At 41.5% G+C, this 12914-nt stretch overlaps 1 protein-coding gene and 2 non-coding genes across 12 annotated transcripts in view; all 3 read right to left on the bottom strand.

Moving 5' to 3' along the window:
- CNOT1 (CCR4-NOT transcription complex subunit 1) overlaps positions 1-12914 on the bottom strand; it is a 47907-nt gene that overhangs the window by 18500 nt on the left and 16493 nt on the right. For 4 of the 10 annotated variants that reach the window (XM_015873577.2, XM_015873582.2, XM_015873578.2 and 1 more), the window contains exons 15-27: positions 12666-12788; positions 12285-12436; positions 8488-8638; positions 7413-7614; positions 6881-7027; positions 5683-5807; positions 5210-5496; positions 4232-4310; positions 3334-3564; positions 2395-2535; positions 1788-1967; positions 693-809; positions 295-405 (exon numbers count right to left, since the gene is read on the bottom strand). In XM_015873577.2, the coding sequence (XP_015729063.1) occupies positions 295-405; positions 693-809; positions 1788-1967; positions 2395-2535; positions 3334-3564; positions 4232-4310; positions 5210-5496; positions 5683-5807; positions 6881-7027; positions 7413-7614; positions 8488-8638; positions 12285-12436; positions 12666-12788 (2046 nt within the window). The remainder of the gene's footprint in view (positions 1-294; positions 406-692; positions 810-1787; positions 1968-2394; positions 2536-3333; positions 3565-4231; positions 4311-5209; positions 5497-5682; positions 5808-6880; positions 7028-7412; positions 7615-8487; positions 8639-12284; positions 12437-12665; positions 12789-12914) is intronic. The other 6 variants (XM_015873580.2, XM_015873585.2, XM_015873579.2 and 3 more) reach the window with 3 other exon arrangements.
- On the bottom strand, positions 1199-1334 carry LOC116653990. Its single transcript, XR_004308726.1, has one exon. It is a non-coding gene; the product is annotated as a small nucleolar RNA SNORA46 (small nucleolar RNA).
- LOC116653991 lies at positions 8136-8271 on the bottom strand. The gene has a single exon (XR_004308727.1). It is a non-coding gene; the product is annotated as a small nucleolar RNA SNORA50 (small nucleolar RNA).

Here is a 12914-nt window from a genome sequence, read left to right as displayed (position 1 = left end):
TCCAGTGGCATCCTTTTGTTTCTCAACAGAGGTCTGTGTCTGGGGATACTACAGTACAGTTCAGCCAACATCATCTGTTTAGGATGGACCCCCCCCCCCCAAAAAAAAAAAACAGAACAAAAAACCCAACCAGACAAGTACTTTATCTCAAAATGGAACTAACTTGAAGCCGTGATATCCCTTTACACCCCCCACTACACATGAAGTTCATTGGGTTTAATGAGAAGCACTACTTAATTTCTGCAATGCTTGTGTTGCCACTTGAGCAGTAACAGCCCCAATGTAGTCACTTACCACACTCCTGACACTGGATTCTAAGACTTTGGCAACAAATGGTACTACATAAAGCAATTCCTGCTGTCCCTTAACGTACGCTTCCAGTAGTAGTGACTTCACATCCAAATCCTGAAAAACACCATCAACAATTAAAAAGGGTAGGAAAGCAGAAAGAAAAAAACAAGACCACTGCAGAAATTCCATTGACATGTTATTTTCTTATAGGATATAATGGCAAAACAGAGTTTTACGGAATGCTAAAGAGTGATCTTGCATTTGAACAAAGATTCACAGATGGATATTTTGACGTAATATTACCCCCTTCATTTTGGTGATAGCATTTCCAAAACAGCCTATGCTGCTGAATAATACCACAGTAGTTTGCGTCAAGCAAGTCTGTGAAGACAGAAGCTTACTGTGTGCAAGATGGGCTTATTTTTAGCCAGTGTAATCATTCCCAGCCAGTGACCAAGGTTCTTCAACAAGGAACGGTCAGAGAAGTTGGCTGCAGCCTTATCTGATGTCAGTAGCACCTAATGGAAAAAAACAACTCAAGCAACAACTGGAAGATAAATCAGACACAACACCAAATCAAACAGCTGCTCTGACCTGAAGCAGAACACCAAGTTCTGAGCTCCAGTCCCATTACAGAGATAGTCAAGAGCAGCCTTTACCCTCAAGGTAGCATCCCACCAATCTGCCTTGTAATGACTTCAAAATTCCTTTACTTGGAGGGGATCAGAAAGGATTACGCCTTCCCAGAGCTTTCCAGTTACTGATAAGGCAGCTAGGCTACCCAGCAAAATGTAACTTGGGAAGACAATGCTTCTTAACACTTCATTGCAGACCAGAAGGCATTTCCTGGGAAACGATTTAATTCTTACTTCAAGACCTAAAACATGCTCTAGCATTCTACTATTAGCTTTGTCCCTTGGCTTCAGAGCAGCATCAGCCAAACAGAAGGCCAACCACACTCTAAAGAGCCAGGAGATTCTTTTGCACTACAGCGTAACCCACGGTGGCCAAGAAAATCCACCAACAGGTTTAAAAATAGTGCTTCCTTGACAGATTTGATTCACTCACTCACCTCATCAGGGCTATTTCTTCTTGACCTCTTCAGCATGCACGTTAATTTAGTCCTCTAATGATTTTTAGTTGTTACACTTCTGTTTACTCTAGCTCCCTATCCTCTATTTTTCAGCTAAAACAGCAGAGTGTGGTTCTCATCCTGATACTCTCCCACACAAACTAGACCACAAAGAAATTTTCCCTGCCGCAATTTGCAGGCCTCATACAAATATGGACTTAAATGCAGATATACCCTCTTAATCCTTTCTGACTGAAAACAAAACAATCCCAGTATTCATACAGTAAGATGTTAGCTTAAGCTGAAGTAGACTTTCCCAAGATACTCCATTTCTGAAGATAAGCAGCACAGGAAGAAAATGGCCTGAGAACAGCATACCTCTAAATGCTAAAACTTACCCAAGTATTAGAACTTGTGCACTCACCTTGATATTTCTGTAAGTCTCATTCAGAACCATTTTATTAAATTCTGGATTCTTAAGAGTGTCGAGGAAGTTTGAATATAAGCTGTGAAAATTTGGCTCAATACTGACTCTCTTCATCACGAGATACTGTGATACCCAAGGCATGAACTCTTCTTTCACTGTTTCCTTCAGTTCTTCAACCTGTCTCCATAGCAGAGAAAAAAGCACACCACAAAAAAGAACATGAGATGACAACCACAAACACAACTGCTTTCAGCACTATGGTTGGTGGTTTTGCTTTTAAATGGCTCTGAAATGAGCAGATTTCTTTATCTAAAGATCTGGTCAGCAAGGATTTAAACTGGCAAATGAGCAAGGCACAGTATTTTCTCTCTCCTCCACTTCTCAGCTTTCTAATGTGTACCACCAAAATACCCAGGACTGTCAGCACCTTGCAGTAAAGCAGTCCATCCACAAGACAAATCTGCTATTTCCTTGGGGTATGTTTTTCTCTCCCTGTTTTTCATTTTACAAGTTAGCACTGTTTGTAGATACACCATCACTTACCAACTTAGAAAGCAGTTTTAGATAATTAAAAATGACTTTACTGGTGTTCTTTCATACTTGCCTTCTGTGTCATGTTTGACTGTGACAGATTATTGAAGATGAAAGCAATTTTTTCCTGGACGTTCTCTGGAGGTTCCACAATTCTCTCAGTTTGATCTGTTGCTACTAACAGTGTATCGATGTTGGTAGTATTAATGGAAGGCTGTAGGGAGACCAAGAAGTTAAGAATAGATAATATACTTAAGGGCAATAACCAAACAAAGCCCTTTAAGCCCAATAACCAAAAACTGTCAAGCCAAAAAAGAACTGAGCTTTATGAGATCACAAGCACTACTTCTAATGCACTTCTACCAGTGCTCAAGGGAAGAGATTTTACACTATAAACAATGGTCAATACCGAAAAAAGAATCCCACAGTACAGAAACCAACCCCTCACATTTGCATTCATACATCCATTAACTAACAGCTAGTATACAGCATTAGCCTGGAGAAAGTAACAGTGAGCAGTCCTTGGTACAACAGCAGGTCTCCAAAAGCACCTCAACACTAAACTGGGAGAGAATTCCACAGCTTCATCTGAAACAAAGCATGCCAACAGAACAAGCCAATGAAACATGACCTGTGCCCCTACAGCTGAAGGTCTAAATTTAAGGGCTTTAGCATCTGGTATGCGGCAAGAGAGAGTTTGCTACAGTAATCATAACTCAAGTTTAGAATCAGACAACATAAACACCTAATTCTGTAATCGTCTTGACACTTAAAACCTAAAAGAAAGGTCTTCCTATAACACCACAGTCAGTGCACAGCTTCTTAACAAAAAATGCATCTCTATGAAAACTTCAATCCTATGGATTAGATAAAAACACAAAGCCATAGGTTTATAGCTAAAAAATGGCAGTACAGAAATTTAACAGGTCTCTATCCTCATGTTCTCAATCCATATCCACAGTTTAACTCCTTCGCATCTCCAGCAAGTACACTGGGGTCACAGGATACTTACCGGCACATCCTTCTTGAAGCTGACTCCAGTTGGCCGAGTGATAGTGATGGTTTTTGCAACAGTGGTGGTGGTCGAGGTGGTAACTATAGTGCTGACTTGGCCAGCAAGAGGAGCTTTTGCTGGAACCTGGGCCTGGGCCTGAGCCTGGGCAAGTGCAATACTTCCAGGGGTGGTGATTGAACCCTGCATTTTCACAGGAGGATCTCTAGACTGCTGGCCGTATTCTATGTACTAAAACAGAGCGAACAAGCACATACAGAAATTCACAGAAAGCAATGTAACCAGGGAATGACTTTCTGCACAAGCAGTACGAACAGATGCTGAGAATCTTTAATTTTTAACAATAAAGCCCTTAAGGGAAACTGCAAAGTAACGCAAAATACAAAAAGTGAAATGCATCAGTGAATTAAGGCTGTAATTGGACTTCACAGCTCTGGGCAGATGAATTCTCAGTGCTAGAGTTGAATATTTTTTCTTATTCAGTTTATGCTTTCAAGCTCTGCCACAGGGATCAACTTCTCTCCCCTAGACACTTTATGATCAGCACTGCTTAAATACAGGGTATTTCCACCTTCAGGAAATACGTTTTTCTCACCTTTTTCTGGACTATGTTACTAAGTCTGAATATGCTACTCTATATGCACAGCTGAACATCCTGCTTCCCAGTGAATGCCTAAATCCTTAAAAGACTGAAGTGTGATTCCTTCGAAGCACTTAAAAACCCACATGCATGGCTGTGTGCCCTGGTTGACCATGCAGGCAGCTACTTCACTGTGAGCAACCCAAATAGGTGTACAGGAACAGATTACCAACCACCTACATCCATGGGTTTTGTAAAGCATCTAAGAAAGTACACATCTAGGAAACCAATGCCATGAAAGCAAATGAACACACTCACCTCCTGCAAGTGATGAGGGAACTGTATAAAGTGACTAATAGAAGCCAAGTGCTGACAATACTGGGGATAGTCCTTCAGTCTGTCAGGAAAAAAAGCCAAAAACACGTTAGTCAGAAGCATAAGCCCAGATCAAAAACAGTATTACAGAGCAATACAAATATAACACCGCTACGTCATCCACATACTACATCAGAATTACTTCGGTCTTGCTCACAGCAGCTGTGCTGTCAACAAAACATTTTCTACAAAGCAGTTGTTGTAGTGAAAGCCATTCTAAATGAATTCATTCACGAGCAAAACACAAGGTTAATTCACAGCAGCCCAGCTTATCGTAAACCTCTATACTTCTGACTGAACACACAGTCTCATTTCTATTTGGCGTTAACAATAAGATTATTGGAGAAGTGATTTGCAGAAGGGCACACCACCTTAAACAGCAAATCACAGTGTCCCTATCATTGAAATCACTACGGTAATATTCCTCATAACCATGCACAATGCTAAAGCAGAATATTCTGAGCAACAGGTTCAGATGCCATACTGGAGATTCAAATTCAAACCAAACTCATAGAGCTTAGGTACCTGGCCAGGCTTTTATTACTGAGTAATGCACCTGGCACTCCAATAGAGTGCACCTGTTAAGGATAATTACATTCAGCGTAAGAGGTTGACAGCTTCAACCAACTCACCACTTCCCTGAATTATTTTTGACACACAAAGGCCACCAAGTATTTTCAGCAACTCAGTTTGTTTGTTCCACATTTACAAAGGTACTGCACTTCACACGTTGATTTCCAAAGTCACCCTTTTGCTAGGGCATTAACACATCCTGTTTCAGGATTACTTTAAAACATGCTGAACTAACACTGACATATGTAAATTTCTCACACATAAGTCATCATTTAGCTGTGGAATTGTAATTGCTTGAAGGCTAACAAGACATTACATGCGCTGTTTATTACCAAAAAAACCACTCACCTATTTTTAAACCTATCTAGTGCAGCAATACCAAAATAGTACATTTTGGATGCAAAAGGCTTTCGTAAGGCTTCAAGAACGTAGCGAAGGGCCAGGCCCAGGGCCATGTAAGTAACCAGTCCTTTCTCTATTATCCCACCAAAGAGGCAGGCTGTGATGTGCAGCTCTTTGTCTGGGTACTGGGGAAAGAAACGGTACTCTTCAAACAAGTTCCTCAGCATACAGTTAAACACTTCTCGTTCCCGTTTAATGTTGGAGTCCTTAAACCTCTGCAGCATTTCCAAGACCTGCAAGCAATAAAATCAGAAACCTTTACCAACAGATGTTTTATTTCAGCTCTTCTGCATCTATGAGTTTCAAGTACGTTTATAACTAAGGTAGATGCCAGACTGCAGTATTTCACATTCAGGCTTCTGCTCCAGCTGCTGTCTCTATCTCTAGGCAGGTAACAACTGTTACAGTAGGGAACTCACCTCATCTACAGACATGGTTGGATGTGGTGGATGGTTATAGATACGCTGGAAGTAGCTGTTTGCCTCATCATCTATTTCTTTGCTAAAGTTCTGATTAGCCTCTGGCCACACCTGAGATAAATCAGCTGTTAAGAAAAAGCAACAGGTTACAAGCAACGTCAGTCAGTATCTCTTCACCTCCTCGAAAATCTTTAAACAATCTGCTAGTTTATCTCAAAATAAATAAGGTTACTGAGTCTTCCTAGTAGCAATTTAAACATCTGTTTTCAATACATTTATACAAGAGAACTGAATTCTAGGTAGGAATTAGTCTCTTAGTGTTGTATTCCTAGAACCCACTGCAACCCAAGCTAGCCTCAGGTGGCACCTCAACCAAATGTATGCAAACCAACTAGGATAAAGCATGCTACACAACACTAACATGCAGACAGACTTTCACACAGACTTTCAGGCCAGCCAGTGAGCTCCAAGCAGGTTTTTACTGAATGTTCAAGCCCCAAAAGAAAAAAAAAACAAAACCAATGATCACTAAAGCTGCCTCTGCTGCCTGTCTATAGACACCTATAACTTTGATTTTTTACAGATAGGTAACAACAGTTACATGGAAGACTTAGCATATGGGCAGGCTTCCTAACAGCAGTATTTGTTTGCTTAAACATGTGAGCATACTTAGAGTTACAAGGGAACTAACAATAATGGCTCCTTTTTGAGGAGCAGATCATTATTTTGAGGGGAAAAAGAGCCCAGCACCTTCCCATCAACTCACATTAGTTTGATTTCTTTTCCAGCACTGCAGGCTGCTTCACTGCTGTGCTGCAGCAGGACTTACCCAAGCTAGCTACGATTAGTCACCTTACAAACAAAACTACATCCCACCCTTTTACAACACAAACAACTCAGTGAAGAGCAGGATAAGACTTCTGTTTAAAACACAGCACAATTAGAAATAAAGGACAGAGGATGCTGCTCATGCAATTCCTTAATAGGTTGTATTTACTATTTTTTTTTTTTTTTTTCCAATCCCACCCCCAGTTACTCAGCAAGCTGCTAGCACGGAAGTTGAGAAGCACCTTCTTCAGACTAACAGTACAAGAGCCGCATTTCTATTACTTATCACCTCCAGAACAAAGCCACCCCTGAAGGAAATGCAGATTAACCACAGTCACACTTCACAGTCACAGACAACACTACCACTTACAAGGTTTCATCTTACTCTGCTGGAACGTAGGCTGGCTCAGTCCAGATGTGCTCAGCTTCCTTTGCACGAATGGGTCATTGTTCACTGCAGGAAGGCCCAGGGCTCCAGTTCCTATGCCAGTCAGGCTACCCGTAGTAAGACCACCTACTGGAAAGTGAACAAGGTATGTCATCTCAGCTGCACCTTTAATACTATGCATGCATCACTTGGACCACCTTACTGTTTCCAATAAATAATCAGAGCTACAGAGCTTCATAACTTATCTCAGCAGTTCCTTATCCCTGTCCCAGCCTAAAATGATGCTGGTTAAGTCTGTCAAAAACACTCCGCCTCTGGACTCTCACGTCTTATCTACTGCAGTCGCTATATCTGAAAGTACTGTTATCAGCAGTGACCAAAGAACAAGGATGTATAATTCCCTCCCACAACAGACAGCTATCTGCACAGTGCTTCCGATCATGGTAAATAATGACAGTGTCTTAACTCTGATGCAACAAAAAAACCCAAAATTCTCCTGGCTAGATAGCAGTACCTGGAAGCTGTGAAGAGAGTCCTCCAATGCCACTGAAACCCGTTGTCTGGTTTTGGGTGGAAAGAGGGGGAAATGCTTTTGCTGGTGACTGAGGAGTACTGAATGCAGAGCCCAAGTTTGGAGGGAAGCCTTGCATGCTCTGGGTGTGAGGAGCAGCTGAGCCACCTAAACTCAGAGATGCCATTCCTGCAAGTGAGTCGATCTGAATGAGAAATAGAAGAAGATTATACACAGACAGCCACAGGTTGAAACCAAGCTCACTCTTGGCGTGTTTTCTATGAAGACAGCTTCATACCAAGAACATTCCTGAAAAGAGTCTGTCTGCATGGTCACTTTAAAGCCCGAAATCAGACTACCCCAAGAGAACCATTTGCCTATAGAATGCTAGGTAGGTTATCTACCCAAAAGATAACAGGACTAAGGCTAATGTCAGCTGATCCACTTCTTCACATCACTTATTAGCAGCAGGTTGCCATAGTATTTGGTACAATGGGTGAACAACTTCAATAAAGTAACAGTTTATAAGGAAACTGCTCTCTGTGTTGAGTTTACATAGTTTGCTGATGCTTCAGACATTCTTCAGTGTTAAACTGCCACTATTTCATGTGAAAAGGTTTTTACCATTTTAAAATCCACTGCTGAATGTAGTTGCTAGAAGCAATTCATATCTGCAATGCATTGCTTCCAGAGGAGGAAGGGATGATGAGCAGCAGGGAGTAACTCAGATGTACCTTGTTTTTAAAAGAGCAGTTCAGTTGAGAGCTGAAGAGCCCCAGTTATAACAAGTCCTTATGCTCTAGCACTGCTGCTTGGCCTGTGAAGCTACAAACAAGACACCCCAGGTTCAAAGGCAGTGCTTAGTTCTCAAGTGCTAAAATTTACAAAGACATCTAAAAAACCCTCCATTATTTTAAAACAGACCAAACCTCTATCACTGTTTGGTATTCCCATCATGCTACACTTTGGTTTCTTACAGACATCCATGAAGCAAGACAGTTCTGACCAACTCTCAACAAGCACACCAAAATTAATGCCAGCCAGCTGCTTCTGAAGATGCAGCATGACATTTACCTACCTGCACAGGAGAGATGGCATCCAAGCTGCTTGCACTAGGTGGGCGGCCTTTGGGCATGACTCCAGGTGGTGGCTGCCTGGCCTTGTTCATGACATTACTGCAGTTGGCTACCATGGTGAGGATGGTCTCTGACAGCTCCTGAGAAACACTCCTAGAGCAGAAGAGCGTGGCAATGAGGCACGTAACAATCAGGAAATCCAGGCCTGTAACTGATCATTTTTCCTTCAAAAGATGGGGCTATATTTCACACATATAAGTGGCAAAACAAACTCAAGAGAAACTATATATGTATATTTTTGAAGCATCTCCCCCCACCCCAACCCGCCTGAGAGAAACAGCTGTATTTTAGATGAAGAATTTCAACTGCAGTTCTAAAAAAATTCCACCTCCAACACATTCGTCCATTTTTAAGAACTCAAATCCTGTGCTACGCAGTTTATCCCTGCAAGTAATGGCTTATGGAAAGACAGGATGTGTATCTGTCTGCATGGCTCCAACAGCCCTAAAAGTAGGCAAAGAAGGCTGCAGATAAGGACTATGTACAGCATAGCTTCATGAACTCAGACAACAGCTTATGCTGTAATCCCTTGGTCAAATCAGCTCCTAAGGGTTCCTCCATCCCCAAGCTTTGTCACTCAATCATTTCCAGTTGAAATTTCTTAACAAATGTGAACTCTCCAACAGTTACAACATGCCTAAAAAGGTTGGACTACAAACAAGCATACAGAAGGATGGAGTTAAATACCCCCACACAATTCCCCTCTAATGTTTCAGTATGTGAACTAACAGACAAGGCTTCATTTTACCATTCATAAACGTTGAACACTGACAAGAACTCTCCAACTATTCAAAGATCTTGTATCAAAACCCAACAGAGAACTCAAGCTTAGGCCTGAAGTCATTATACAACCGAGGGCAGTCAGCAGCTCCTTCTTCAAAGTATTCCAGGGTCTGGCTGCCAGGTTTCCAAAGACACACCTAACCACAGGCATGTTCACACAACTCCAACATCTCAATCCAGAACACACAACCAACTATTTATGGCTTTTCTGACCTTTACTTCGACCTTTATATAGCATGTACAACTAAAGCAGCACATTCCTTCTTGCAGTGATGAAACTATGTCAAATGCCTCCAGAGATTCCTTATTTTCAACAGATTTTCATGCAATTTCTACAGCACAGATGTTGGGATGTGGTTGTAAAGAATGAGGAACAACTGTGATAATAAGGCAGGAAAACAAAGTTTTAATCTAATTAAGGCAGGCCAGCTTTCAGCTTTGTCAGCTGGCCCATTACAGCCTAAGCAGGTTGTTCTCCAAAGCCAGTGCCCTACCGCAATGTGGGGAAAATGCCATCCTGGCACAGATGGGATTTCTGTTCCTTTGTTTCATTCGAGCGCAACCAGACCAGAAGGCAGAGCTCTGAGCACAGCATGGGCAGCCTCAGCACACACAGTATGAATTTGCCTACACCCCCAATTCCATAATACTACAAGTCTCTAAATTTCCAGGCACTTACAACCAATTGCAGGTATGGAAGTAGAGTTTTCTTCATGCAGGGGATGTTTGTAGCCCTGTATGATCCTATTTAACCAGGGAACAGTAGCAGGGCTGATGAGCTCAAGTCACACAGTTACCGCTCTCCATCCTTTGCCCTGCTCTTTTTTATCACTTTTTGGCAGCAGCACACCTGCTATGTTTCCACTTAAATATCACAGCATGCTTTAGTAAAACAGATTCCAATCTGCTGGAGGCCACTGACCATATGGCAGCCCACAGTGCAGTTTAAGACAGGCTTACAATCACAAGCTTGATTCCTATGGTGACCAGTTAAAGCCATTTGAGCCTTGGAACAAGTCACTAACTTCTAGTCCTGCAATCTACACAGACTGAAAATTAACACTTTTGTGTCAGATTCCACTGCATATCAAGATAGATACCATAATATCAATAGCTTTTCACAAAGCTGCATTTGAAGCAAGTAATGTGATGCAGTAAATAGGAAGACAACACTCCTCTATCAGAACAGATCCTAAAGTTCATGTTTTCAACCCTGCCCAAACCACTTGAGCTTCAACTGAAGAATGGTAAGTAATTAGCAAAAAAAGCTATTTCCCTTTTGAAGCATCACTGCTACATGCCACAACAGCAGAGCTCAGAGAGACACAAGCTGCATAAGAGAAAGGGTCTCAGATTAGTGGCTAAGAGAAGTATCTCCCCCCAGATACAAAACCACAGAAGAGTTAACTACAGTTTAATTAATGACACTGCTCCTAAATCAGTTACCCACAGCGGCAGACTTCAGGTGGTGAAGGGCATTACCCTTCTGGACACATTTCATTTTACTGTGAACTTAATACCCCAGTCTTTATGATGCCTGCTTCCATTGGTGATTGGAGCAATCAAAGAGATCCCTTCCTGAAAGCAATCTTGGTGTTTTTTCTCTTTCACACTCAAAATAGCTGAAGGAAAAATGACTGCAAGTAGGTCACATTCTTGCATAGAAGGGAATGCAGGTTGCTATAAAAAGAAACCAAAAGCTGAGAGAATTGTGCCAGTAGAGAATGGGTAGCTTCTGGATTAACTGAATAAATAAAACTTGGTAACACATTAAGATTCAGGACACAGTGACATTAGATGCAAGTTAAGTCTACAGTTAACTATTACATCCCTAGATCTGGACAGGGTAATAAGGCAAATGTTGGGCTAGAATGGAATTTTACAGTCCTAAAAGATGATGCACTGAGTTGAGAAGTAACAGACACTATTTCTGTCTAAAAGATGGACGAGAGATTAACGTTTCAGAAACAGTATTTCAGTAGATTTTGAAGTTCAATTGCATAGGTCCCAACAGAAGACAGGAACACCCTTTCTCCTAACATTTCACCATAATCTCAGAAATCTCCTTGCACTTTAAGCACTGATTGTGACAGTTCTGTGCTGGTATTTATTCCCTACTGTTTAGTTGAGAGCTGGGAACGCTCTCTGACATCCATACAGATGTTTTCTGTATCTGTCAAGATAACAACAGATGACAATACAACCTCTACATCAAGTAACACACATCTGGTCATGCCAGTATCTTCAGATGTCGACATTTAACACCAAAGGCAGCAGCACCCCCAGCTTCCAGTCCCTCTGACTCATAGGCCACACAGGGCTACTCCTGGTTACCAGTTAAATACTGTTGCAGTCAAATACTACCCTGACCTGACAGTATTAAGTGAGCCCACCAACATTTTTGCATCATTTTGTTATTTTTACCTAAAATTAACACAGTATTTAAAAGTTGTGCTGTCCTGTCCTTTGCGTCTCTCAGCTCCAGGAGGGGTGTGTTACAGCTCTTTAGGACCCAGTTTCCTTCTAAATTTTAGCTAAACTAACTCATGTGTAGAACTACTCAGCTGTTTCCCATCCTTTGACTACTTCAAGGCGGTATTCTTAAGGAGACAACGGAAGTTACACATCAGGTTTCAGTATTGTAACATTAAAACCTCCACCCTTAATACTGCCATAGTTTTAAATGATGTTGCCACACTCAGTTATGATCCATGTTCTTCTGTCCAAATGGCAGCATCTAGTCACTAACCCAGTACCTCACTAAACAGCCACACCACAATTACCAAGATCACCCCACTGTCTGACTATGAAGACAAGATCAATTTCAACTTCCTGTTGTGTAACCTACAAGAGAAGCTTCAGTGTCAGTGACAAACACACTACTGAGACTGGCCATACAACATTATACAGAGTTTCAAGAGGATGATGCATTCCACATAAGCTGTACAACCCTTACCCAGCGCAAGCCTGCAGGCATGCCAACATAGTTGCCAAGGTTTCTGGAGGAAGCTGAGCACTTTTGGGTTGATCTTTTTCTGGAGCAAGGCCACCTAGGATAGATGGACATCTTCTCTTTAAGAAGGTCATGCAGGCTTGGATGAAGGGCTCCTGTGGAAAATAAAGTCATCTCAAACTCCCATCCACATCCAAGGCACTATTTCAAACTTGGCAATTGTATCATGGAAAGAATTACACAAATTTATAAATTACAGCCCAATGAAAGCATGAAACTATCAGACCACGGACACTTTCCCAAAGCTTTAAATCTATTTATAAAGTGAAAGTGACTTAAGTTAGTCACTGATAGAATACAGAAATAAGATAAGTTCTGCTTTACCCCATGCTCCCGAATTTTGTCTGTGAGCCATTTGTCAAGTTTGAGGTATTCTCGTCGAGAGGCAAGTGCAGCAAGGTCAATAACAAAGGCAAATGGAGTACCATTTAGCAGCATTGACAAGGCCTAGAAAAAAAAAATAAGACTAACAGTGAAGTCACAAGGACACGCTTTCTCCTTTCTTTTCTTTCTAATCTCCACATTCTTTGTAACAAAGAAATCTCCTTATCACAGGCTGCTGTGCTTTATTAG

Source organism: Coturnix japonica, chromosome 11 (genome assembly GCF_001577835.2).
Source record: "Coturnix japonica isolate 7356 chromosome 11, Coturnix japonica 2.1, whole genome shotgun sequence".
Lineage (NCBI taxonomy): Eukaryota > Metazoa > Chordata > Aves > Galliformes > Phasianidae > Coturnix > Coturnix japonica.
Note: the sequence above shows the minus strand (reverse complement) of the source record. Positions and strands in the feature narration are given on the sequence as shown.